General features: G+C 50.5%; 12 protein-coding genes across 12 annotated transcripts; 8 read left to right on the plus strand and 4 right to left on the minus strand.

Annotated features, from left to right (window-relative positions):
• Window positions 1-19: 19 nt before the first annotated feature.
• N7468_009830 (uncharacterized protein) lies at window positions 20-730 on the minus strand (the record flags this gene model as incomplete). Its single annotated transcript, XM_058479125.1, has 3 exons — window positions 20-307; window positions 360-598; window positions 658-730. The coding sequence occupies 3 exons, from the start codon at window positions 728-730 to the stop codon at window positions 20-22; spliced, it is 600 nt and encodes a 199-aa protein (XP_058325693.1).
• A 486-nt stretch (window positions 731-1,216) lies between these two features.
• On the plus strand, window positions 1,217-1,690 carry N7468_009831 (uncharacterized protein; the record flags this gene model as incomplete). Its single annotated transcript, XM_058479126.1, has 1 exon — window positions 1,217-1,690. One exon carries the CDS (start codon window positions 1,217-1,219, stop codon window positions 1,688-1,690), a length of 474 nt encoding a protein of 157 aa, XP_058325694.1.
• Window positions 1,691-2,447: 757 nt separating this feature from the next.
• Window positions 2,448-3,052, plus strand: N7468_009832 (uncharacterized protein; the record flags this gene model as incomplete). Its single annotated transcript, XM_058479127.1, has 2 exons — window positions 2,448-2,567; window positions 2,633-3,052. The coding sequence occupies 2 exons, from the start codon at window positions 2,448-2,450 to the stop codon at window positions 3,050-3,052; spliced, it is 540 nt and encodes a 179-aa protein (XP_058325695.1).
• Window positions 3,053-3,764: 712 nt separating this feature from the next.
• On the plus strand, window positions 3,765-4,497 carry N7468_009833 (uncharacterized protein; the record flags this gene model as incomplete). The annotated part of the gene is made up of 3 exons (XM_058479128.1): window positions 3,765-3,843; window positions 3,909-4,003; window positions 4,096-4,497. The coding sequence occupies 3 exons, from the start codon at window positions 3,765-3,767 to the stop codon at window positions 4,495-4,497; spliced, it is 576 nt and encodes a 191-aa protein (XP_058325696.1).
• Window positions 4,498-4,852: 355 nt separating this feature from the next.
• On the minus strand, window positions 4,853-6,903 carry N7468_009834 (uncharacterized protein; the record flags this gene model as incomplete). Its single annotated transcript, XM_058479129.1, has 5 exons — window positions 4,853-5,443; window positions 5,489-6,350; window positions 6,408-6,589; window positions 6,636-6,806; window positions 6,856-6,903. 5 exons carry the CDS (start codon window positions 6,901-6,903, stop codon window positions 4,853-4,855), a joined length of 1,854 nt encoding a protein of 617 aa, XP_058325697.1.
• Window positions 6,904-7,558: 655 nt separating this feature from the next.
• N7468_009835 (Hly-III-related protein) lies at window positions 7,559-8,272 on the minus strand (the record flags this gene model as incomplete). Its single annotated transcript, XM_058479130.1, has 1 exon — window positions 7,559-8,272. The coding sequence occupies one exon, from the start codon at window positions 8,270-8,272 to the stop codon at window positions 7,559-7,561; it is 714 nt and encodes a 237-aa protein (XP_058325698.1).
• A 2,488-nt stretch (window positions 8,273-10,760) lies between these two features.
• N7468_009836 (uncharacterized protein) lies at window positions 10,761-11,018 on the minus strand (the record flags this gene model as incomplete). The annotated part of the gene is made up of 1 exon (XM_058479131.1): window positions 10,761-11,018. The coding sequence occupies one exon, from the start codon at window positions 11,016-11,018 to the stop codon at window positions 10,761-10,763; it is 258 nt and encodes an 85-aa protein (XP_058325699.1).
• Window positions 11,019-12,297: 1,279 nt separating this feature from the next.
• On the plus strand, window positions 12,298-13,482 carry N7468_009837 (phosphotransferase family protein; the record flags this gene model as incomplete). Its single annotated transcript, XM_058479132.1, has 1 exon — window positions 12,298-13,482. The coding sequence occupies one exon, from the start codon at window positions 12,298-12,300 to the stop codon at window positions 13,480-13,482; it is 1,185 nt and encodes a 394-aa protein (XP_058325700.1).
• An 862-nt stretch (window positions 13,483-14,344) lies between these two features.
• Window positions 14,345-18,430, plus strand: N7468_009838 (uncharacterized protein; the record flags this gene model as incomplete). Its single annotated transcript, XM_058479133.1, has 10 exons — window positions 14,345-14,353; window positions 14,404-14,589; window positions 14,753-15,022; window positions 15,083-15,210; window positions 15,547-15,897; window positions 15,945-16,057; window positions 16,113-16,236; window positions 16,486-17,017; window positions 17,109-17,333; window positions 17,399-18,430. The coding sequence occupies 10 exons, from the start codon at window positions 14,345-14,347 to the stop codon at window positions 18,428-18,430; spliced, it is 2,970 nt and encodes a 989-aa protein (XP_058325701.1).
• A 624-nt stretch (window positions 18,431-19,054) lies between these two features.
• Window positions 19,055-20,026, plus strand: N7468_009839 (uncharacterized protein; the record flags this gene model as incomplete). Its single annotated transcript, XM_058479134.1, has 1 exon — window positions 19,055-20,026. The coding sequence occupies one exon, from the start codon at window positions 19,055-19,057 to the stop codon at window positions 20,024-20,026; it is 972 nt and encodes a 323-aa protein (XP_058325702.1).
• Window positions 20,027-21,520: 1,494 nt separating this feature from the next.
• N7468_009840 (uncharacterized protein) lies at window positions 21,521-21,748 on the plus strand (the record flags this gene model as incomplete). Its single annotated transcript, XM_058479135.1, has 1 exon — window positions 21,521-21,748. One exon carries the CDS (start codon window positions 21,521-21,523, stop codon window positions 21,746-21,748), a length of 228 nt encoding a protein of 75 aa, XP_058325703.1.
• Window positions 21,749-22,302: 554 nt separating this feature from the next.
• On the plus strand, window positions 22,303-22,908 carry N7468_009841 (uncharacterized protein; the record flags this gene model as incomplete). The annotated part of the gene is made up of 1 exon (XM_058479136.1): window positions 22,303-22,908. The coding sequence occupies one exon, from the start codon at window positions 22,303-22,305 to the stop codon at window positions 22,906-22,908; it is 606 nt and encodes a 201-aa protein (XP_058325704.1).
• Between the last annotated feature and the right edge of the window lie 336 nt (window positions 22,909-23,244).

A 23,244-nucleotide genomic window follows, 5' to 3' on the forward strand; every position in this document is an offset into this window, starting at 1 on the left:
GTGCACGGCCCGCGGCTGTCTACTTCTTTTCCAACAGATTCTGATTGCTTTTGAGGACTTCTATCGCGTCCAGAATGCTGGTCCGGGAATTCGAGACGTCTTCTTCGAGTGTCTGAATCACCTGCTGATACGACACGACCTCGGCTTGTAAGGTAGCAATCTTTGCATGCCAATCCTGCTCTTTGCGCAAAAGGGATTCGGACTGCTCCCGATACTGCTCGACCTGCCCAACGAGCCTTTCATTCTCCACCTCTAATCTTTGAATCACCTCAGTAAAGCTCTCTGGGTGGGGCAGTAATGTGCGGTTCTGAATAGCTGTCTTAGCTTGAATTTGATTTGCCCGGACGAAGAACGCTTACCAGACAGGCCGACGACGCTTCACTGCTCCTTGGAGTCCCCTGCGGGGTTTGTGGCCGGACGGCCTCGATGGATTTCCCCAGCTCGGCGATGATCTCTTGATAAAGCCCGACCGTACCTCGACCGAGTGGGGTTTCAAGAAGATGTTTCTGGGCGTTGGAGACGGACCACGCGTAGCCATCATCCGCCGAAGGTTGAAGACGTACGCGATCGGGTGGAATGGTGAGACCGAGCTGACGATCTGGTCGACGGAGCAAAAGTCAGTTGGTCCTGACAGGGAGCAACACGCGCGATACTGACAAATATGGTTTGCCAGTGCCTCCCGGCAGGCTTGCCGTTTTTCAGCCCGTCTTGTGTTGCTATTGGAGCTCATACTAAAGAGGGCAACTCTGTAAGATTCTGTAGGGAGAGAGCAAGGCGCTCGTGGATATATATTACCAGTGATGGGAGTCCACGGTCATTGCTCAAATTTAAGCATCCGCATTTTGTGTTCCGTGTTGCAATCAGACCCAGCCGGATTAGACGCCCAAGTTCGACTAATTGAGGTAGCTGTCAGAAAACCGCCATGCTGCCCCCCCCCCATCAACGGAGATTCGGGGCAATCAAGTTCGTGGCGCATCAAACTGGCATCCGGGCAACCAGGACTGAAGTACGTGCAATGGCCATAGCTAGCCTCGGGAAACAGTACGTCCTGATCCAACATCGTCAGCACACCTCAGTATTCTCCTCGGCCGGTCTTTCGGGTTGCCTCCCTCACGGCCCGCTGCCTCAGGATCTGTCAAAGGGCCATCAACATCAGTCCAGAGGAGGGGTGTCTGAAACCTAGAAGATCGGAGTCTACAAATAAGGGCCTACCATGATGTATCCCGCTGTGTTCGTTTACATATTGTTTGTTCTACATACTCAAATAGCACGGATGTCTCGCACCCAGAGGATCCATTCTAGAAGGCATACCGCACCCTCTGATCCCCAACGCTACCATCAACGATTGACCGGTACATCTCAGCGAGACAGGGTCAGTGCCAGCGCTGCAGGCAGCGAACAAGATCCCATCATGCCGGAGATTCAAGTCTGTCCCTCCAGCCGGCCAACCCGGATCATTCTTCGCATGGGACGGCCGCCCGCTCCCAGCGGAATGCTAGGCAGCCCAGTAGCGCCTTCGACGCAGGTGGGCCCAAAAATCAGAAATTCGCATCACAGCGCCGCGCCGAAGCCCCGCACTAGAGAAGACTGGCTCAAATGTCTCCGGTCACGCAAGCCCATCAGCACACCTCTTGTGTCCGGTAGGAACTCCGCGCGAAAGCCTCAACGCAGAAGTGGGTCGCATTCATAGAGAATGCCACTTGCCGGTTATGCTTTACGATGGGCGATAAGCCGTGTTACATACAGTACAGTTAGGAACTAGATAGAAGAGTTCTCCACCCAGTGTCCTGAACATGTCAAGGACAAGACCTGTAGATACAGTACGTACGGTATATACATGTTCACAATTAATGCTTCTTTATGTGGGAGCATTTCCATTATATTTTCATACACTACTATCCTGTCAATCAAATTATCTTCTGATCTATCATCGGCGGTCTACAGTATCACCAGCGGTCTCCTAAAAATTCTTATCTCACGGGAGAGGGCTATTTCTAGGAGTCTATCTCTAAAGCTATAGACCTCGAATATAAGACCCCATACAGTATCCGCTCTCTGATTTGTTCTGACCTTCTGTATATCATCCTATTGTATAATAGCTTCATGTAAAATTGCCGCCACGAAACCAACGATCTTCTTGGCTTAGATACCGATAGCAAGTTTAGTAATTGATATGAGTATAAAGATCATCCAATTAGTCTTACTAGCCTCTTAACAATTGGATTAATAGGATCTAAACCAAAAAAAAAAAAGAAAACACGCCTAATTTATCCCAGAAGTGGGAATTTGAGCGATAGAATAAAAAGGTCTCCCGCATCTTTTGGCGGCCCAAAACCCCAACAGGAAATAATGGTTGTACCATGAAGATTCCCATCTCTCCTATAAATATATTACCTGGCAAAGAGGTGGTCTCTATCAGTATCTGCGACCATCTACCATCAGGCAGCATGACATCTAACAACGAATATGATCTGAGCGGCCAAGAATATCAAAAAGGGCCCGAGTCCACACCCTTGACCCAGGAGAACAATCCATCCCCTATAAAATCAGACACCAGCGAGAGCCCGGTATGTATGCTGTACATGACGATAGGATGTGCTGAGATTAGCTTCACTGACTGTCTAAGCCACAGCTGCTTGGGGTGTGTAGTGGGGTGTGTAGCCCACAGGATCTCTCCATTAGTCCTTTTCATCCACTTTTGAATGAGCTGAGCAGCCTCAGCCAGGACAAAGCAGATCACGCCTCGCATTCTTTTGAGATCATCCGGTTATATTCAACTCTGTTGGAATGCCATGCCGCCAAGGTTGCATACACACTACAATTAGAGGAAGAGAACGAGCTCCTCCGAGCATCGAACGGCCATTTAGGCCAGAGGATCGAGTTGATGGACCAGCGTATTGCCAACCAAGAAGCGCTCCTGGTCTGCTATGGCAAAGTTTTTGAAAGGTTCCATGCAGAAACTGGCTCAATGCTTTATCAATGGAATAGCTCGGCGGCGAACCCGGCTGTGGCAGGGTTGGGGAGCCACGGCGGGACGATGTCAAGTCAATGAAGCCCTTGCTGTTCCGCCCGCTCCATTATCGCTGCCATGTAAAGCAGGCTAGAACGGGAACAGTCGACAAGCCGACAAGATCCAGTGTAACTAGTGCTATTTTGGTGGGATCTTGAATATTCCTCAATGGGGCTATATTCTGCAAGGGCTGCAGTTCTGGGAATGCCCTGTGAATTCTGTCATCTGATTCTATGTTTCAAGAGAGGACCCTAATACACAGTGACACAGGAACCTGCGCTCCATAGAACAGCATTGAGAACTCCAAGACACAGTCCAGTCGTGGCAAGTTCCAAATTTGAGCACTTTGACAGCGGCAGCTCTAGCTCAATTTTCGTAGTGCGGGGACAAGAAGCAACGCTCAACCTAAGATTAGAAAAAGAGAAAAGCCAAAAAAAAAAAAAAAAAAAATCAAAGGGAGGAACAGAGATTTCAGAAACAGAGCTTCATTTATTCTCCACTGACACACTGCATATAGTTTATATATTCACTATGAGAGCCATCTACCTGCTCAATTAACATCACTTGGCGCAATAAGCCTCTTCGCAACTGAGATATTACGCACCAAGGCAATTTAAGACTCAAAGTTACCTCTACCCAGCTACCAAACTATGCCTATCACATCATTAGGACGGACAGCTTAGTATAAATTAGACCCAGGCAGCTATCCCAGGCCCCCTTCACCGTCCTTTGCTATCGCTCAGAACTCGCCCAAATGATCTTAGCGCTTGACAACCACTTCCAGCTCCGGGAGGAACAGAAGCGTGATCAACCTGACATACCCAGTCCTTGGGGTGAGTGATACGATCAGGGACCCATGTGCTTGTGTACTTCGATGAGCTGACGGAAGCTGGACCAGGGTCGCCGATACCAATCCCTGGAGCGGGGACTTACTCCCCCTGTTGCGTCGCTGTTGACCGTCATCCAATTCACCCGGCTACGATGGTGGAGTTGGTATTTTATCCGGTGTACGGCAGCAACTATGGGGTTCTCTGGCCAGGGCCCGATCCATTGTCTGACCGGACGCTCAGCGCCGATCTATTTAGCACCGCGACCCTCCTGGCCCGAAGGAGACCGAGTGGATAGAGCTTCGACTCTGCGGGTCCTATTCTAGAGAAATCGAAAGCGGAGACCCACAGGTCTTTTTCTTGCCTCAGACGGAGACAGCGTTAAGCAATCTGCCTCGGGTGCGCCACCAGATCCGGGAGATCATTTCAAACACCTTGCTATGGTCGCAAGCTATGCTGCACTTCCGCTTGGCTATATACCTGCACGGAAAGGGACCACTGTCCTCCCCAGTGCACACAACAAGCACACGCTGGTCGGGGGCGTCCGCCACCTCAAACTTGCTCGATCCGGAATGGTTTGTGCTCAACATAGATGCCAATTTTGATTCGCGCGCGAGCTCAGTGGCTGAGAAAGAGGGGGGCATGGACAAGCTTCAGTGAATTACCAACTTTAGTTCTATTTCTAGGTACTCCATCGAACATTCCGCTTTGTACCAACCTACCCTTAGCTGCATTAGCCCTGTTTGTTCCTGCATGGTGCTGCTTCTCCGCTAGACTGACAGGTTATGGTACTGTAGCTTCGCCGTAGCAGCACTTTGGCCTTGATATGGCCACGCCGGGCTAGGGCATTGCCGTGGCCGATCCCTTTCCAACAGGACAACGATGCCGACAATTTTGTGGAGGAATAGGAAGGGCATGGACAAGAACGGTGCCAACACATAAGTCGATGTAGTCTAGGATTGAAGCTGGAGCACTGGTGAGGCGTTGGGTGGCACGGCAGTTGATTAGGAGGGATCTACCCGAAAGGAGAGTCCATCAAGCTATCAGATGGACACGAAGACAGGAACTCGAAATCTACGGCCCCAAGGCCCGGCCACAGCTCTGCGCTCGCCGCTGCGACGGCGAAAGTATCGCCGTCTGTAAAGCAAGGCTTGTCTTCGAACTGGCCGCGGCCGTCCTGCCCCGCCCTTGGTCGGACGAATAGCACGTGCTGCTGCTCGTACCGACCCTCGTGCGAGAAATCGCCGACGCCGAGGAATTCCAAGGCGCGTAAGCCCGTTGGACCAAACGCCCATTCGGCAAAGTCAAGAATCCCTTCCACGTCGTCGATAGGGCAGCAGGGACTAGTCTCGACCATGCCGTTTTCCTGGGCTCCGGGGATCTGCGCGTCAGCACCGTCTGTCGTACTATTCTGGTTGAGCCTGCTGATAATCGATCGATCGGGGTGGGTCTGGGGCACCGAGCCCCTGGCCGCGCTCGCTCGCCGTGCCCGGAGACGAGAAACAATACCCTCCCTGGGGTCAATGCCGAAATGATCATAGGCACTGAATCGAAAATGAAGGACGCGCACGGCTGACGTGCTGGCGTGCGGCTGAAGGTAGGCCAGCTGTCCCTGTCAGTGGGTGTCATAGACTCGGTGATCCTCACATACCATCAAGGAAGGGGAGGCGCTGAGAGCTAAATGCGAGATGCGAGACAAATCCACAACATGCGGTACGAGGGGTAGCCACGTTGGACCGTAGCCCTGAGCCCCGTCGGGGTCTGCGGCGATAACGGATGGCGCGAGACATTCATGATAGACAAGGCCCTTCAGGGATGACCGATGGTGCGCGATCGCGGAGTGTATCTGCTGCATGTTTCGAAGACGGGATAGCCTTAGGTTGAGTTGTATCAAGCCCCGAAAGGAGAGGAGGAAAGACATCAGTGGTCTGATCTCTCGCTCGTGCTCTCCACGCCCCGGGGTCTCGGCAATGCTCAGTTCAAAGCGCTGTATGCGCATGGAGGTGGTCGAAAGAGCAAGGCCGTCTAAAAAGTCTAGCTCGTTCGGACAGTCGCGCAAGATGAGCTCTTCCAATGAAGTCAGAATAGATGCTGCCGGCGGGTCCAGGAGGGGGGGTAAAGTAATCCTTGACAGTGACAACCGGGACAGGGCCCCGAGGCTTTGCGCATCGATCGTGGCATCGTCCGATATACACTGGTCAGCGATTCCAAGAACATCAGACATGAGATCTATCCCGTTTCTGCGCGTGCCGGATCCAATCACTAGCGTCCGGAGATGGTGGCGATTCTGTCGCAAACACGCCCGCAGGGCATCCACTTCGGTCGGATGCTGGACGCCTTCCCACGCCAGTTCCTCTAGGGCTGTCAATTGACCGAGTCCACGAAGCGAGGCGCCCGCGTGCGGACAAGAGGCATCCGTCACCAAGGCGAGGCTCCTCAGACTGTTGCGCTGTTTGGGAAGCAGGCCCCTTTCGTCAACAACGCCTTGCGGCAAGCAGACGCCAAGTCGCCACCTGGCACGTTCAGCAATCGGGTCGACAAGGGGTCTCGTTTTCTTTGATCTGTCCTACCGGAACGAATGGAGCTGATCTGATTCCAGGCGGCTCAGGATCAGTTGGACCTGGCGGGATATATCATCCACGAATTGTTCGTGGGCTTTGGCTTCGTTGGAGCATCCCAGGATACCTCTCTGCTCGTGGCCAGCGCAGTTGCGAAACGCGTTGAAGTACGCGCAGCGATTAAAACGCGCAATCTGGATCGGCGCCGTGAAATGGAGATTCCTGATCAGATGAACATACCATGCAGCTTCCCGCCCCCCCATGCGCGCCAAAGAACTTCTCGACATCGAGGATGTTCAGCGCCCATTCGCTCTCGGCGCGGATTGCCAGCGTGTGATAAACGATCGTTCGGTACGCAGCAAACAGGCGCGATGATACCAGGCATAACGACCGTATCGATTGGGGGCAGAGCTTGTAAAGTCAAACAAGGTATTATTAGACAGGACGTGACCGTACGCACCCATTCTGCAATGATAAGAAGGATCTCAAGTGGGAATCGTTCGAGCATAGTATATCCTTGCCAGAGGGTCAACCGCAGAATCCCCCTCCCGAAGCCATGATCCTTGGATATATGTATATATGGGCGCTCCTTGCTCAAAGTTTTCTGCTTCCCGATCGAACTTGCGTGCCACACGGGGTCGATCTTCAAGCTCGGAACCGAAAGCGAGCAATGCAATGCCGATAAGGATTTCAGCGTCTCAGTCCGTGCGGCCGCCCCACAACTCCCCACCCGAAAAGGATGCACCAAATGGAATTGAGCACCTTGATCAAGGACATGCCCGGTTGTCTGTGATGCTCGAATCCGTAACCCCGCTGTTCCGATCTATCTGCCTGGTCGGGATTCTCTCTGTCTTCCCTGATCTACAGCTTCGCTCGCCATGAATGTGGAATACCCTGATACAGCAACCTAAGGAAGAGTACGACGACACCAGCATATCCGGTGGAACACGAACACTTCGGCTAGGTAAAAGCCTACTACATATCTATCGATATATAAATTCACAAGCACTGTACATATTATGTTCATCCCGCCCTTTCATATCCGGGAAGCGACATTGTTGTAGTAGAAGATCGTAGTATGTACAGAAGCATCGTGGATAGCGCTCAAATGCTGGTAATCGACGATACACCATCCAGACAACCTCCTTGGAACACTCCTATTTTCAGCCAGATCTGAGAAGGCTGTTCTGCATCATAACCCGTGAGTAGACCAGGGCATTATATAATATCGCCAGGTGCATCGCATACAAGCTTGGCCGCCATCCGACGATGAGGTTCAATCTCTCCAAAGGCCTGACCGCGTAGTTGAGCGCGCTCATTGCAATCCACAAGGCCGACCGGAAGAACTGAGTCGTCAAAGGCGAATCCGTATACCCTGGCTCGGCGAGAGCATAGATGGCTGGGGCCAAAGACAGGAGCCCGAGCGAAACGCAGTGGTACGGAAACCTTGCGCGAGCCACGGATGCATCGGAGTCAACCCCGAGAAAGTCCACCAAATACGCCACTGCAACCAACGACAAGGCACACACAGAGCTCAGCTGGGCGGAAGGGAACGCCGTATACTGAACCAGCACGTACGGAATGGACGTGGCATTAATGAGAGTCATTGCACCGCAGAACTCAAGCTTCTGCCAGTCCGGGCTTTCGGTTTGGTCGAAAGCTTTGATGATGCGATACGTTAGACTGGTCAGACACCAGAAGATCACCCCGCCACAGAAAGTCAGCAATGAAACCATGTCCAGGAGGCCATCTGGCCTAGACGGGAAATGGAAGATGCATAGCTGGATCGCAAATAAACCAAAGTACACGATGCCGAAAAGGTTCAGTATGGCGAGGATCATGCAGTCGCGGAGACGGTCAGTGGGGGTGGGTGGCATCATGGAGGGATATCTTTCAGTGGGTTTTCACATACACGCACACAGTGCTGGGGTGGGCAGGCTGCTTTATAGGCGGCGAGGAGGAGGATACAGAGTTGGAACGATCGAATACGTTTAAAGCGAGGAGAGAGGGAGGGAATCACGAACGGGATTGTTCGTCGCTCCAGCCTTTTGTGAGGGCTTGGTGATCAGGAAAATCTAGCTACTTGGTATAGAGGGCCCGCAATTTCGTGTCCGACAAATTTGGTAGCGCTTGCCTTTGCGAAGCAATCCACGGGAGTTGGTCATACCTTTTGGTCCATGGATAGCCAGGGGGTATAGGTTCGGGTCGGATTGGCTGCTGGCTTCTCACAGGGAGATGGTTTCTCAGTAATTGCCACCATCTTGGTGTTGCAAGTACAGTATCGTCCGAACTATGCGAGTTGGGAATTCTGGATGGGAATGCTGCAAGGGAGTTAGGTCGTTGTTCCATACAGGTCTTCTCTTCCTTATATTCCCCTTCCTCTTCTTCTCTCTACTTCCATGTATCTCGAACTGCAGCGCCGTTGCTGTTCCGCTCCGCCAAGGATAGGCTTCTATTGGTAGGGGTATATTCTAAGCCATCAAGAGAGGGGGGTAGTTGAGATACAGACTACTGTACAATCCAAACGCCCGACTTAGTACTATCTTTTTTCTGTATAAGATCCCATACACAGATTTAGTTAAGATCCTCCTTCCTAGCATAGCGGTGCATATAAGCTTCACACCAAGTAATATAAAGTACAGATCTTATTCTGATAAATGATAGTTAGGTCACCGGTTTCAGATCTTCCAGTCACTGTATGTCTTACAGGTTTTCATCAGCCAAGAGCCAAGTTAAGATCAGGCAAATCAACAGCAGGTTACGGTATATCGTGAATTATAGAACTTTCTATCTTGCTTGGTATACGACGACTACACGACATTAAATTACATAGACTAATCACAGTTCTTGTGACCTAGATACAGCAACACAGTAGGGTTATAGACCAAACTACTAATGCCCCGTAAGAAAGAAGGACCGCAGACGATGCTATCACCAGCAGACCACCGAACTTCACTTTGAACTCAGCGGCCTGAAATACTCCTTGTACGCTGTTAAAAGTTACTACATATGCTATACTAGAAAGCACTGTAGCATAGGTTACACAGACCGACGATGCCTATTATCTGTGAGTAATTTGAGCCTATCCAGAGGGCGTGTATCTCTTACAACCGCAAAGAACATGATAAAGATAGTCCCATTTGCACGCCACAGCAACCGGATTCCGCATATCGTGCCTGCAAGGGTCATGAGTAGTCCGGCCATATAAGACCAAACCGCATGGGCAAGGTATCGTCTGGAATAGTGCAAAGCCGCGTTTCCATTAAACTTCAATCCCTGGATAGAAGATTGGTCCGGTGTGAACGAAGTGCTGACGACAGAGCAGTTCAGGGAGTCGGGATGGTCCGTTAGGCTATGACAGTAGTTCAGAAGACCAATGAAATAGCTGTCCTCGTCTAGCCATAAGCATTAGATTCATCATCATAAGGGACCGGAGCTTACAAGGCCTACCTTTCAAGCTTCTTTCCGACCTAGACAGGGGATGCTCTGTCATATTCGGGAGCGAAGACCCATGAATCTCGATCTGTCCTATCCTATGGGTCCCCTATGGATACTGTAATCAGACCCTGTGAGACGGAGTAATCAGGAGAGGTCCAGTACATTGATACTTCCTATCGTATGCCCATGGGAATCTATCTTTCTGCCATATCAGTGACCACCTCGACGGGGTGCGTAAACAGACATCTACCTCTAGAAAGCAAAATATAGACGGCAGTAATGGAATGTTAGGGCCAGCCAGTATAGTAGATAAACAGAGGACTACAAGCGCTGAGAAAGTCACCGCTAGCAGATAGCCCAGACGTTCAATGGCACCCATGATGCAAAGCTCCAGAGCCGCATCGCTGAAAGCTACATGATATATTACGTGGTCTCCAAGGTAGGTAACAGCGCTCGTTTTCCCCGCAGCAGATAATTGTGAGGGCAAACAATCAAATTCGATCCTGCTCAACCCAGTTTCGGGTCAGCAGGCTTTGCCGTAGCTACAGCTAGAAGGCTTCCCGGCAAATGCTTTGCGAGTCTTCATGCGACTTTGGAGAGCTTCCGTACACCGGACAGGACGGAATAGTAGCTGTGCTAGTATTCGAGATACTAAGTCTAGGGAGAACAGAAGAAGAAAAAGAAGAGAGAAGGAGAAACCACAACCAGAACCCAAATCCCCAGGCCTCCCTCCATCCCATCCCTGTAGTTTGGACGAAGGCCTCTCATGCCGAGGCAGTACAACAAGCGACAACCAAGTGACAACATCGAGCGGCAGTGACATGAATGACGCAAATTTAGCCTGGAAAGCACTTATGGTTGAATAATGCTTTCAATAACAGACTAGCCCCCGAAGAAGACAAGGTCCATTTCCACTCCTACTCTCCCTCAATTATTCCTATATTCCTTGGAGACATTCTCTGTGACGTGCTGGCGCTTCTCGGCGGAAACATTTGCGGTCTCGGTGAGCCGAGCTTCCTCGGCTGCATTGGGGATCTTAAACGATCCTGGACCGTAGGATTTGCCGCGGCGTTCCCCAGAAGCCTTGCCCTGCTCCTCGAGGGCCCCTGCATTCGATGCTGAAATACCAAGCTTAAAGTCCGTCTCCTCACGGGCTTTGCCTTGGCTGTCCTTGTTCGATGCCATTCTGGGGGAGCTTGGTAGGTATATGTGTAAATTAGACTTGCAAGGTGGCCGAAAGGGGGAATCATACGTCTTTATATTAGGGCCAAGAGGATGTGCTGGGTCTGGAAGTAGATGTGCTCACTGTAGCAAAACTCCTGAGAACGTTTGAGATGGATGGAAAGTTTGGTTTGTGAGTATCCCCAGGAAAATAGACTGCTTTTATAATGACCAGACTGCCGTTCTTCCAGAATCGCCTCATGGGCGTACTGTAAGCGCCTTTACTCTTCCAGGCAGATTCAGGTCTATTATTAGAGCTTGAATCGGAAAAGTCGTTAGCGCCGCGGTCAACTAGCCGCCGGGGCACCTATCAAAAACCAACTGTTTAACGGTCAGACCTTACTTACATCTCACTAGGAGTCTTAAATTACTTTTTACTGTTCCCAGGAGTATCCAGTCGCTGCCTGAAGATAAAAGGGATCGTTTCATAAACGGATCTGTTCCTAGGAGCGAACGGGTCACCATTTGATCAGGTAAGACTGCCCAAAGCTGCTGAACCCGATCAACTCCGCTGCATAACCTTTTTCTTTTTCTTTTTCTTTTTTTTTTCCTTTTCTGCTATACGTTCACGATGACGTTGTACACAACTGCTCCTAGGAGCCTCAACCACATTTCGCAGTTCCTAGGAGGCCTCAACTTCTTGTGGTAAGGATCTCGCGGCACCACTAATCCTATGAATACTCTTATTCACTGCTGCTTTCTTGATTCTACCGTACCAAAAAGCTCCAGACGAGCCATAATTTATGATAACGGTAGAGATGTAGTAGCCTATTTTGGGTCGGCAGGGATGGGAGCGGTGAGCAACAGACTAACTACTGTTTGAAACACAAAACTACTCAGTCTTTACCCGATCCGTAGTACGAAAGGTGGAGCCTCGAAGATTTCCATGAAAAAGTGCCTAGTTATATTATCTAGTTAGAGCGAACTCCGAAGAAAACCGAAATGAGGGTTAAAATACAATCTTCCACCCGCTTCCCCTCATGCTCGAACCTGTCCCGTAGGAACGGCAAGTTGGTTGTCGGCAAAATTCCCAAGGCGGATTCGGTCGCCACACGCACAGGAGGGCCAGCGGCGTTTAACTATGTATTATCATTGGTGGCTGTGTAGAAGAAGTGGAGCTGCCTCAACCCGTGTGCTCAAATGTTCAGTGCTCACCCCCTTTTAAGAGCGCCGCGTTGTCCTCTTCAACCATCAAGCATCTGGTGATTCCCCGTTCTTGTTTATTCCATTCACATCTTCAGAGATGCAGACTCGCATGTGCTTCGACGATGTCGCGTGGGAAAAGAGTGAGGCCATCCAAGACGATTGGGTACACGAATTATTCAAGAAAGAGACTTTGATCGCAATAGGTAAATTTATCCTGAAATATCGAAGGGGAAAGCCTATTGAGCTGTGTGATCCAAAAGCCGGGGCTTTCAATGTTTCTTTCAGAATGAAGTTTGAGGACGGCCGTTCTGCAATCATTCGATTTCCCAAACCCGGTGCTACGATGTTTCCTGATGAGAAGGTGCGCAACGAAGTCTATATAATGAGGTATATACAACAGCATACGACGATTCCCGTACCATTTGTCCTGCACTGGGGCACGAAAGAGGAAAATCCTCTTGGCCTTGGTCCATTTGTCATCATGGAATACATCGACCATGTAATGGACTTAAGCGACGTCCTTAACACCCCTGGATTTGCGGTTAAGGATCGCCCGTCCCTTGACCTAAACTTCGATGTCGCCAAGCTTGAATTGCTATACGGACAACTTGCGGATATATTGCTCCAGTTATCCACGCTACAGCTGCCTAGGATAGGATCATTGGTCCAGGTTGATGATTTTACCTGGGAGGTGGCACAAAGACCACTATCCTACAGCGCCAATGAACTCGTTCGTCTAGGGACTCTTCCGCGCTCGAAGTTACCAAGGAGGAACGAAACCTTTCAGTCAGCATCATCCTACTTCAATACACTGGCAGATCTCCACCTCGAGCATCTCACACACCAACGGAACGATGCTATAGAATCCGCAGATGACTGTCGACGCAGATATATTGCAAGATTGTTGTTCAGCAAGCTCGCTAGGGAGGGTCGATTCACGGCTTCTTCCACCAATCTAGGACCGTTTAACATCTGGTGTGACGATCTTCGGCCCTCTAATGTCTTGGTCGACGAACACCTTCAAATCGTAGGGGTTGTGGACTGGGAATTCACTTACGCTGCGCCAGTGGAGTTTTCTCAAGCCCCACCGTGGTGGCTGCTTCTTGAGCAACCAGAGTATTGGCCGGCGGGGATGGAGGCGTGGATAAAGGTGTATGAGTCACGCCTTCAGACGTTCTTGAAGGTGCTGCGCGAACAGGAGAACGTGGCCATAGACCGCGGCAGACTGAAAGATGAACAAAGGCTTTCCCGGCCAATGCCAACAAAGCTGGGAGAGCGGTGATTTTTGGATCACCTATGCGGCGAGAAAGAACTTCGCGTTCGACGCTGTGTTCTGGAAGAAGCTTGATAGCCGATTCTTTGGATCCGGAACGAGCACCGAAGACGACCGTTGGAAAGAACGGATGGGCCTTCTAACTGAAGACGAAAGAGCCAACATGGAAAAGATAGTCGAGAAGAAACTGGGACAGATGAGAACGAGGGTTTTAGCCTGGGAACCTGACGAGGAGGACATGAAGACTTTGAGCTAATACTCGAGATGGGAGTATACGAAAGGGCACGGTTTGAGAAGGCCACCTTCTTTCATCAACATTCGCGACTTACAGTATTATAGAGCAAACTTTCTAAAGTTTCATCCTGTTAATAAACCGATAGGCCTCCTCTAATTAGGGAACCGGGTCAATGACTGCCCACGAATTCTTAAATTGCCTGAATAAATTTGCTTAAATAGACTCGCGTGAATAAACTTCATAGCTATCTTTAGAGTATCTGATAGGTAATGTGGAACTGAGAGCGCACCTATCTCACTAAGAAACACTAGGGGCGGTTTGCCTCTGTTCCGTGTCTCAAAATGCCACATCAGCTGATTATAGTACTCTGCTTGCATTATTTCTTGCGGCTGTATATCAGTTGCACCGGGGAACCCAGCAGATGGAAGTCTTTAGCAACCATCGTATGTGAGAATTGGTTTGGTATCACTGTATTGATCAGCGTAAGGATGCTTCATCAGAAGAGCAGCAAATACTACCGAGCCTAGAGAGAGCCCCACACAAAACCACGCGGGGACGAGGAGGCTTCCTAGACTCGCGTCGACACCCACCTTATACAGGGTGTGACGGACAAGAGAACACATGACGCTGTAGACAATGGTCACAGTACAGGACGAACCCAGATTGAAGACCAGGGCAAGCTGACGATCGGTTAGCCACTTCGCGCACTATCGTCTGGAAATACTCACCGTCGTGGCCACGAGAACGCTGGCGTTGATGTAGCTCCTCCTAAGCCCGAGCTTTCGGCCGAAGAGCGCCGAGGTGCCGACAAGAATGACCGTCAAGACCGCGGACACCGTCCCGATCACATAGCCGACGATGGCCCACCGAAACGCAGCGTGGTACTTGCGCGAAATGCTTTTTCTCTTGCGTCGGCAGAAGGGCTTCAATCTCATCCGACAGTGGGCCGAAAATGTGTAGCAAGTCGAAAGCGAAGTCAATTGAAGGCTCCGAGCAGTTTGAGAATGATGGCGCGCCCTTGTTCTCCTGGCAATAACCGCGGAGCCCAACGGCGTAGTAGTCTGGATACTGGGGCTTGAACTGTCCCAAGGCCGAAGAGACCGCGTCACTAGCTTGGCTGGCCGCATTGCTGGCCGCGTTACTCACGGTGCTACTGACAGCCGAGACGGTCTGGGAAGCGCTGTCCGCCGCGCCTTGAACAGCTCCGGCGGCGCTACTTACTGCGTCGGACGGAATCCCGTCGGTGATACTTGCCGACCGTCGGAGCTTGAGATTCTTCAGATCGGGGAACGACGTCAAGTCGACCTAGGTCATGTAAGCTCGCACACGCCATCCATCGAGCCCAGGCTCTCCAGACGCACCTTCATGAAGTAGAGGCTCTGGGGTGCCGACTTTGAGCTGCACGCCGCGAAGAGGATTGCTAGCGGAATAATACTCAACACCGACATCGCCATGGTCATCCCCATCGCAAAACGCGAGGGGTTAGCGGCGAAGATCATCCTGTAGGAGCCCTGGTGAGACTGGTAACCGCTGCCGGTTCAGACGATAGAGTGTTGGAAGCAGACTTTATGGCCGGTGAATCTCGTGACTGCGGCCTACGTCAACTTTGTGAGCCAGATCAGCCATCAACTCAAGAGGGTGGCATATTGACAGGTGGCTCGTCTGCCTCGGACGTGAGAGACGCTTCCCACATTTGCTGCGGGCCCTGCATTCTATCCAATCCGCCCTCCCTTTCAAGGGCCTTGGAGTATTTGGGCGGCATCTCTCCGACGGCACAGAGAAGCTATTAAAGCCAGGTCGGAGAAGCGTGGATGTCGGCCAGTTCCCACTAATTCTAGCCCACGGCGTGGGACTCAAACCGCGAGTTGCAAGGAAGAGCCCGCTCCCATGCAAGAGCTACAAGCTGTCGTTCGCCAGATTGGCCGACAACAGATCGAAAACACATTCTATCGCACCTGCTATAATATATTGAAGACTCTTCAGGACACGGTGGCTCGGTCTGCCGACGATATGATGTACGTCTTTCACAACGGCTCGCACAGTTCCCTCGAGGATCCTGCACCACTGCGTCAGCTCGCAGAAGAACTCAAGTCGGCCATTGCGGAATTCCAGACACACGAGAGAAGAGCGGAGCTAGAGATGGAGGCGCTGGATGCCACCGCTAGCCATCGACCGAGCCAAGAGATGGAGTATTAAGTCGCCAGAGATTTTGTACAGTACTGTAACTAGTTGCAAGATATAACTACTTCAATACTATTATTACACTATATAACAATATCAAAATCCAATACCAAGGCACTAGCGACGAGAAGCTCCCAAGCAAGGAATCCTTCCTGGCAGTCAGCGGAAGTGAGAAACGGGCAGGCGTGCTCACCATAGGAATACGGTGCTCCGTCTTGCACAGAAGCTACAACCATTGGGGTCAAACAGCGAGGTCCTGGCTTGCCCGACCTCATCATAGCCTGGAAGCATGACAAAGTGTCCCGACCGCTACGGACAAAGTATCGATGGATAGTGGGGTCCATCACGTACGGTCAAAGTAAACCTGCGGGCAGAGACTATGGGAACCTCAGAAATGTGCCATAGTTAAAGCGTGCCTACCCCAGTCGCACTCTGTAGGATCGGAGGACCAGTCCTTGAAATGAGGACGATAACTCCGATTTGAGCGTATTTATTCTATTGATTTACGATCTGCTCACACCGCGAGAGTATAGATAGTATGAACAGCCGCTCCCCGGCTTCCAGGCCGTTGTGCTAGGTTCCGCTACGATAAGAAGATGCCCGCCCTGGCAGGGTTCCACCGGCGAAAATGGAAGCTCCCGCCGAGGCCGGTTGAACCAGGAATCGGTCGAGTCGAGCGAGCGGCGGTTGCAAAGCTTCAAAAATATCTGTTGCAAAGGTTCCGCCGTCGTCCGGCTTTCAGATCTATCGGCAGGGAAAGCCGCCTGGCGCTTGGCGGAGGGCCCAGACAACAGCGATCGGATCGCGCGCATTCTGAGAGTGCAAGGCTGTCAGCGACTGAGCAAACACGCCCATGTGCCCATCCTGATACACCCTCTACACTGGGGGTCTCATGTTTTCTTGCAGCAGCCAAGCTTGACGGACCTGGCCCTCCCCCAGCTCGGCGTTAGCCCCGGTTACACCCTCGTCCCACTCAACCGCAAAAGTCTGATCGTCGCGGCGGAGCGATACTTTCGCGAGCTTGGCACGCAAGACCCGTGGTGGATCGTTGATATTTACCTTGCAGAGCCGAGTCGGTTGCCAACGCGACACACAGCGCGAACAGGAGTTGACGAGCGTCCACAGGTAGTGAGATCGCTCGCCAGAGCGATGCCTTTCGCGCGATCAACGAGGAATACGCCAACGAGAAACGGCCCACGGACGGGCAGATCTATCACAGCCTCCGCCTGTATCAGGGGGTGCTTACCGGGGTGAGAAACGAGGCGGCGAGAACTATTGGTGGGGCATTCTCGAAGCCGAACCTGGCAGCAGGAAAAGCCGCTACCTACGCACTCTACGTCCCGTGCTCCGCCACGCGTTCGACGCCCTTCTCCCCATCACGGGGATCTGGGAAGGCATGAGTATCGGGGTGCTGCACAAAATCAATGCCATGAGATGCGATGAGGTGCGTACTGTAGGACTGCGAAGCCCCGGCATGCTGACGTCAGTTTGTTTTTTCCACGGCAACAGCCGATACGCTGCTACCTGGAGCATATACGACAAACGTTCCGGTATATTGTAGGCGACGAGGGCTTATTGCCCCGGATAGATGCGGCCAGTGTCAGGATCATGTGTTCACGGGCCCCGGCAACCTCTCCCCAGGACCTTTGCGCTCTACAGCGTGAGTGGCGGCAAGGGACCCTGTTTCAGTTCATGGAACCGCAGGACCGGCACAGAGCATGGGCCAATCTACAGAGGATCAACTTCATTATCCCGACGCTGACTACCTTCTTCCAGGATGTTCTATATCTAGAAGTCGCCCAGACCGCCATGCGGAAGTTGTGCCTCATGCCTCTCAAGGGGGATGAGACCATCGATACGGTTCTAGGGCGCCAGAACTGGATGGCCGTGCTCCTGGGAGGCGTAGCCAGCCAAAGAGACTCTCTCTGGAACCTTTGGCGGTTCGGATGGCAATACGCCTTTGAACTCACGCACAAAAAGGACCACCATCGCCGGGTGCCCCGGAAAAGAGAAGACCTTGATCGGGCGTCGCGGCTGAACCTCGGACGGGAGCCAGACTCGTTCCAACTTCCACTGATAGATCGGTTCTTTGCCTTGGCCGTGAGTTTCGGGTTCGATATCCCCGTGCAGCCTCCGATCCAGGAGTCTCAGATTCCCCCCAGTGTACCCTCGGACTTTCCACCGGATAGTGAAGACGACGTGGATCTCGAGAGGAGATGCGGGAAGCCATTCACTGACTCTATTGATGCCGATCGGTTCGCGCTCGAGGAGACATCCCTGAATCAGGTGTGGACCACCCGTCGAGTCAGTGCTGGCTTTGTCCGGCGATGTGTCTTTCACGCCTTTTTCGCATATCTACGAACAGGCGGTAATGGCTCCGGTCTCCAGCGGGTGTCCGGCTCGAGCGAAAACGATACTATATCACCAGGCGAGATTCCACGCTCAATCCGTACCGCCGATCCGTCACTGCCGCTTGTAGACTCCCAAAGAGAGGCTGAATTTCTTGAAGCATTTGGTGATATGCCGTGGGAACTGATCTAGAGCACCTAGTACGGAATCTAGTCAGTGCCGACATGTCATGAGGGAAATAGCCGAGAAGCTTCTTGAGCACAGCACAAATTTATATGTTTTCTATGAGCGGTCCCTTTATTTTAGGTCGTACATCTTGCCCCTGCGACCGACTCGACGCGAAACAAGACGCGACGATTCATACTCAGAATAAAGATGACTAGCTCAGCTGCTTGTGAAGCAAATCGGGGTAAGCCGATGCTATTTTGCACGAACGTAAGCATGTGCGGGCCATGGATCAGCGGTTGAAGCTGGGCGAATAATATAGAAGCCGATGCAAGGGTGAGTCAACGATGAGAGTTTGCCTGGACTAGCAAGTGACGGGACCCGCATTGTTCGGGAATACGTTCTCCCGATGGAGTCACAGAGTCTTCGAGTAACTAGTTCACACAAGGATCGTGGACTTTTATGGCTATGAGAGGAATTAAATGGCTTTGATGGTCTCGGAGTTCCTGGGAGCTCGAAGGCGCAGAAGACCGTCGTATCAAATAGAGGCGTGATACCCCTGAAGGCGGACACCATAGCTTTGGCAGAAACTGCAATAAACATGTGACCGCACTAGTAAAGTCAACTAACTTCATCTAGTTGGCTCTGATCATGAAAGTATCCTCTCCATATTTTATCCAAGAGTCCTCCCTACAAACGGTCTTGAGCAGACCACGCACCACGCCCTACGTTTTTGTTGTTGCTAGATTTTACCTACATTATCTTACCACAAACCGGACTAATAGTCAGCAATTTGGTGATGCTCGAGCGCCTCCCATCGCACAACATCGAAGCAGGACCAAATCAGCTCCATCCGTCATTTGCCACGATACATCATACACAAGCCTCAGTATGGACCACACAGAGAGGATGAAGGCATCTTTCTGTGATCTACCGCTGGAGATTTGGGAATCAATCGCAGTGAACCTCGACCTTCCTGATTACTTACATTTCCGTGCCCTTTGCCGTCGGACAGCATCTTTATTTGGCCGCAAAGCTCTCATTTCACCCTTGAGAAATCCACGCTTGAAAAATATGCAGGCCCTTGGAAACAATCATCTGGAAATGCAGGACAAAGATAAACAATTCGAACCACTTCATCTCATATCACGAAGCCATATTTTATCCCAGGCCTATCAAGAGAACGGGTTGATTCCAGAGGTCGATGGTCTGGCCAAGCTTGGAGCATCCTTGAAGTACATCCCTTGTGGCGATATGGTTGAGCGCGCAGCTTGTTCGCGCAATTATAAAGAGCTATTAAGTTGGCTGATCAAGCATGGTGCTTCTTTTCAAGAAGTTCCAGGTGGTATTAATCGGCTCTGTCTCGAAGCATACGAACAAGGCGACTGGGAAAGGTTTCGCTGGTTGTTCCACCGAGGGGGGTCTCTAGATATTTTGGCTGGGGAGGTATTCCATTATCCTGGTTCTTACAGGCCAAGGTCGCGTCTAGCTTGTCGTTCTCATCGAGTCTCGCTAAAAATGGCCCTGAAAGAGGGAGCAAGACCTGATAGCCACCACGAGGCCTGGGCAAATGTCGCAAGATCGCGTCGACTTAAGTACTCAGTGACGGTTGGGGAAAGTTGACCGGCTAAGTATGCAACTTGTATAGTATATTCAAAATATTAGACACAGTATCCCAGATCTGTTGGGTATAATTCTTTAGCTTGGCTAGTTGTGAAACCTTGATGTGGATGAAAGCCTTAACAGCACCTGCGACAGACGCTTCATCCAGCGCAAGACTTATTCTCGTCTTCTCAGGAATCAAGTGCAGCCTTTCCGTGATCTCCGGCCAAGATCGGCTTGAGACCAACCGTTTGACATGCGGAAACCTCGAGACGTTCTTCGTGATCAAATCTAGAAGATCGAACAGCCCAGTTGTACACTCGTCGAGAGCATCAATTACTGTACCATACAGACTGTGCTGTAGACAGTCTCAAGCTCGCCCAAAATATCGACAAAGATTTTTGACAAGGCATGCCAAGAGTTGATGCCTTCGAAGAGCTGCTTGTCTAATTCATACAATCAAGCAATCTATTCCCTATCTACAGCAAGCAGTATTATAGTATATATATAAGTAGATCACGTTATACAAGATCAATGTAGCGTCTAGCAGTAGAACTGTCTATTTGCCTGATAGCAATCGCTTGTCTACACCTGTACAAGATCTAACTACGTTCTGTTACAGTGCCTGTCCTCGGCACGATGCTATGTCAACAGCTACCGTAGCGTGTTAACAAAACCTCCTTGCCTGTCGTCGTCCTCTAAGACACCTGGTCTCATGCTCTCATCGCTGTCGCCTTGTGGCTCCGCCTGCTTGGCCAATGGACCCAAATAGTTTCAAGCTTGTAGTCCTGGGCACTGGCTGCTTCAGCGAGAAGTTGGTCACAACCCTAAACTTCTGATTCACTTCATAGAGGAGCTCTGTTGTACATGTATAGCTTTACTATTTTCTCTAGGTTTTTTCTCATATAGACCAGCAATTGACTCATTGCAATAAGCTCTTCCTTGATTCTGGTAGCAGTCTATTCTGACTGGACGATCCGTATTTTCGGCGATTCAATTATACAGGGAATCTCCTATTATCAGTCAGGTCTTTGGGCGATAGCACGCATATATTAACGAGTCGATTTTAGTCTCTGCAAAGGTTGAAGAGATATAGTAGATCTATACATAAACAAGACCTATGCTATATAGATTTGCTACCTGGTTCACGGTCGTACATAGAACAGGTAGGCGATTAATATGAGGGCTAAGAAGAAGCAAGAGCAGCGGACTGAATGCCTCTCTTTTACTTCTTCCGCAGTAATTTGAGTACCCTGACCCGAATGTAGGGGTGAATAGAGAGAACAGCCAATAAGAAGGCTTAATTGTATCAGTGTATATCTATGGTGGCTAGTTATCTTGCCCTCACTTGATAGATAGTTCGCATCGTTTGGTTTCCGTCATATTGTAACATAATATAATAATCATGCAACCAACATGTGGTAGGTGCGGTCTTTAGAAGCATCCCGGCCCTTATCATACATAAGCACCATCCCAAGCTTGTCTAGAATCGCCAATATATTGACAGGAGCAACTATGCCCGGCTGTCTTCCCACATCAGAGAGCTTTGACCGAGCGTACGCCTCCGACTCGACAGCCACAGATTCCGAGTCCGAGTATATCCCTTCTGAAACAAGTGAAGATAGGGATTTCGTTGTTTCGGATACAGATCATATATCCGATATGCTGAGTGTTTCTGGTGAAGACTCCGACAGTACGCTTGAGAATGAAAAGGCGGGTCAAGCCATTCCTCTTACCTCTTAAGAATCTCTGCTGACCTTTATATAGACAACCCTTCACTGTGCGGAGCCAGAGCAAAAGGTATACATCAAAACAATTATGAAAACGACGGCGGATACCAAAGACGGTGAAAAACTCCGCTATATGGTACTATGGTGTTCTTGGGAGACTGAGGATTCAATGAGAACAATCAAATCGTAGATGCTGGCCTACTTCGAGACACTATACGGTATGACAGTCTGGGTTGCTAGACTTAGAATATGATGAGCAGGTCTGAGAAGGCCCTCTATTACTGAGTTATGTATAATATTCATTCCCGTATGTCCTATAGGACGCTCTTAGTACAAATTCCTATATGTACCATAGGACGCTTTTGGCGCAAATTTACCGACATGGGGTAGATCATTTCTCGAGGCTCGCTGATTACGCTTCTCTTGCTCATTACTGAGCTTCACCTTTCACACCTTAAACACCAAAGGAACGATGCTATAGACTCGGCTGACGGCTGCTGGCGCAAGTTTATTGCTAGATTTTTATTTCGGAAACTCATTCGAGATCGGAATCTCAGGGATAAATGCATGTCTCATGAAAACGGCCTATTTCCCGTCTGGTGCGACGACTTTCGACCTCAGAATATATTGATCAACAAAGATGAAAGGGTCGCTGGGGTAGTGGGCTGGGAGTTTACCTATACCGCGCCCGTTGAGGTCACTCGTACTCCACCCTGGTGGCTTCTTCTCGAAAAGCCGGAATATTGGACCCAAGGCCTTGATGACTGGTGTGCCCAGCATGAGAAACGGCTTCCGGTAATCCTTCAGGCAATAATGAAGTGCGAAGAGGAGGCATGCCAGACTGGGAATGGACAGCTCCAAGAAAGCCAGCGACTCTCGAGTCAGATGCGACGTAGTTGGGAGAGCGCAGATTTTTGGATCATGTATGCTGCAAGGAACAACTTTGCCTTTGATGCCATCTACTGGAACAAGATCGATCAACGATTCTTCGGGTCTAGTGGATCTGACAACAATATATGCGATGTATGGAAAAGACTTGGTCTCCTGGAACCCGAAGAATCAGAAGTCATGGAAAAGTATTCGAGTTTGAAGCTTCAGGAGAATAAGACAAGGGTTCTGTCTTGGGGCCCTGATGAATACACCGCAGAATATATGGCCAAGATGAAAGCTTGATGCTCTTGTCAGATGATTTGAGAGCTGTTTGATTAGCGGGGAGCCTATCATCTCTCAGACAGTCAAGTCCATAACTAATTTGGAAAACTATCCGAAAATCAAAAAGAAACCCTCTTCTCCGGTTATTCAGAGCTCTATTACACAGAACCCAAAACACTCTCGCTATCCATTCTAGATAATCTCCAAGCAGCAAGAATCTCCCAGCCTTATGAATACTCTGAGAACCGGGAAATCTCTCTTAGCTCGTTATCGTGCGGAGAGTGATCAGGCAGCGTTCTTGCTTTCTTCCTGTCAACTCTGTCTCTTCGAGGTCGCTGAAATTTGCGGTAGCACCAC

This window comes from Penicillium chermesinum (genome assembly GCF_028974085.1).
Source record: "Penicillium chermesinum strain IBT 19713 chromosome Unknown utg000008l:1.0-1752722.0:1.0-1753981.0, whole genome shotgun sequence".
Taxonomy (NCBI): domain Eukaryota; kingdom Fungi; phylum Ascomycota; class Eurotiomycetes; order Eurotiales; family Aspergillaceae; genus Penicillium; species Penicillium chermesinum.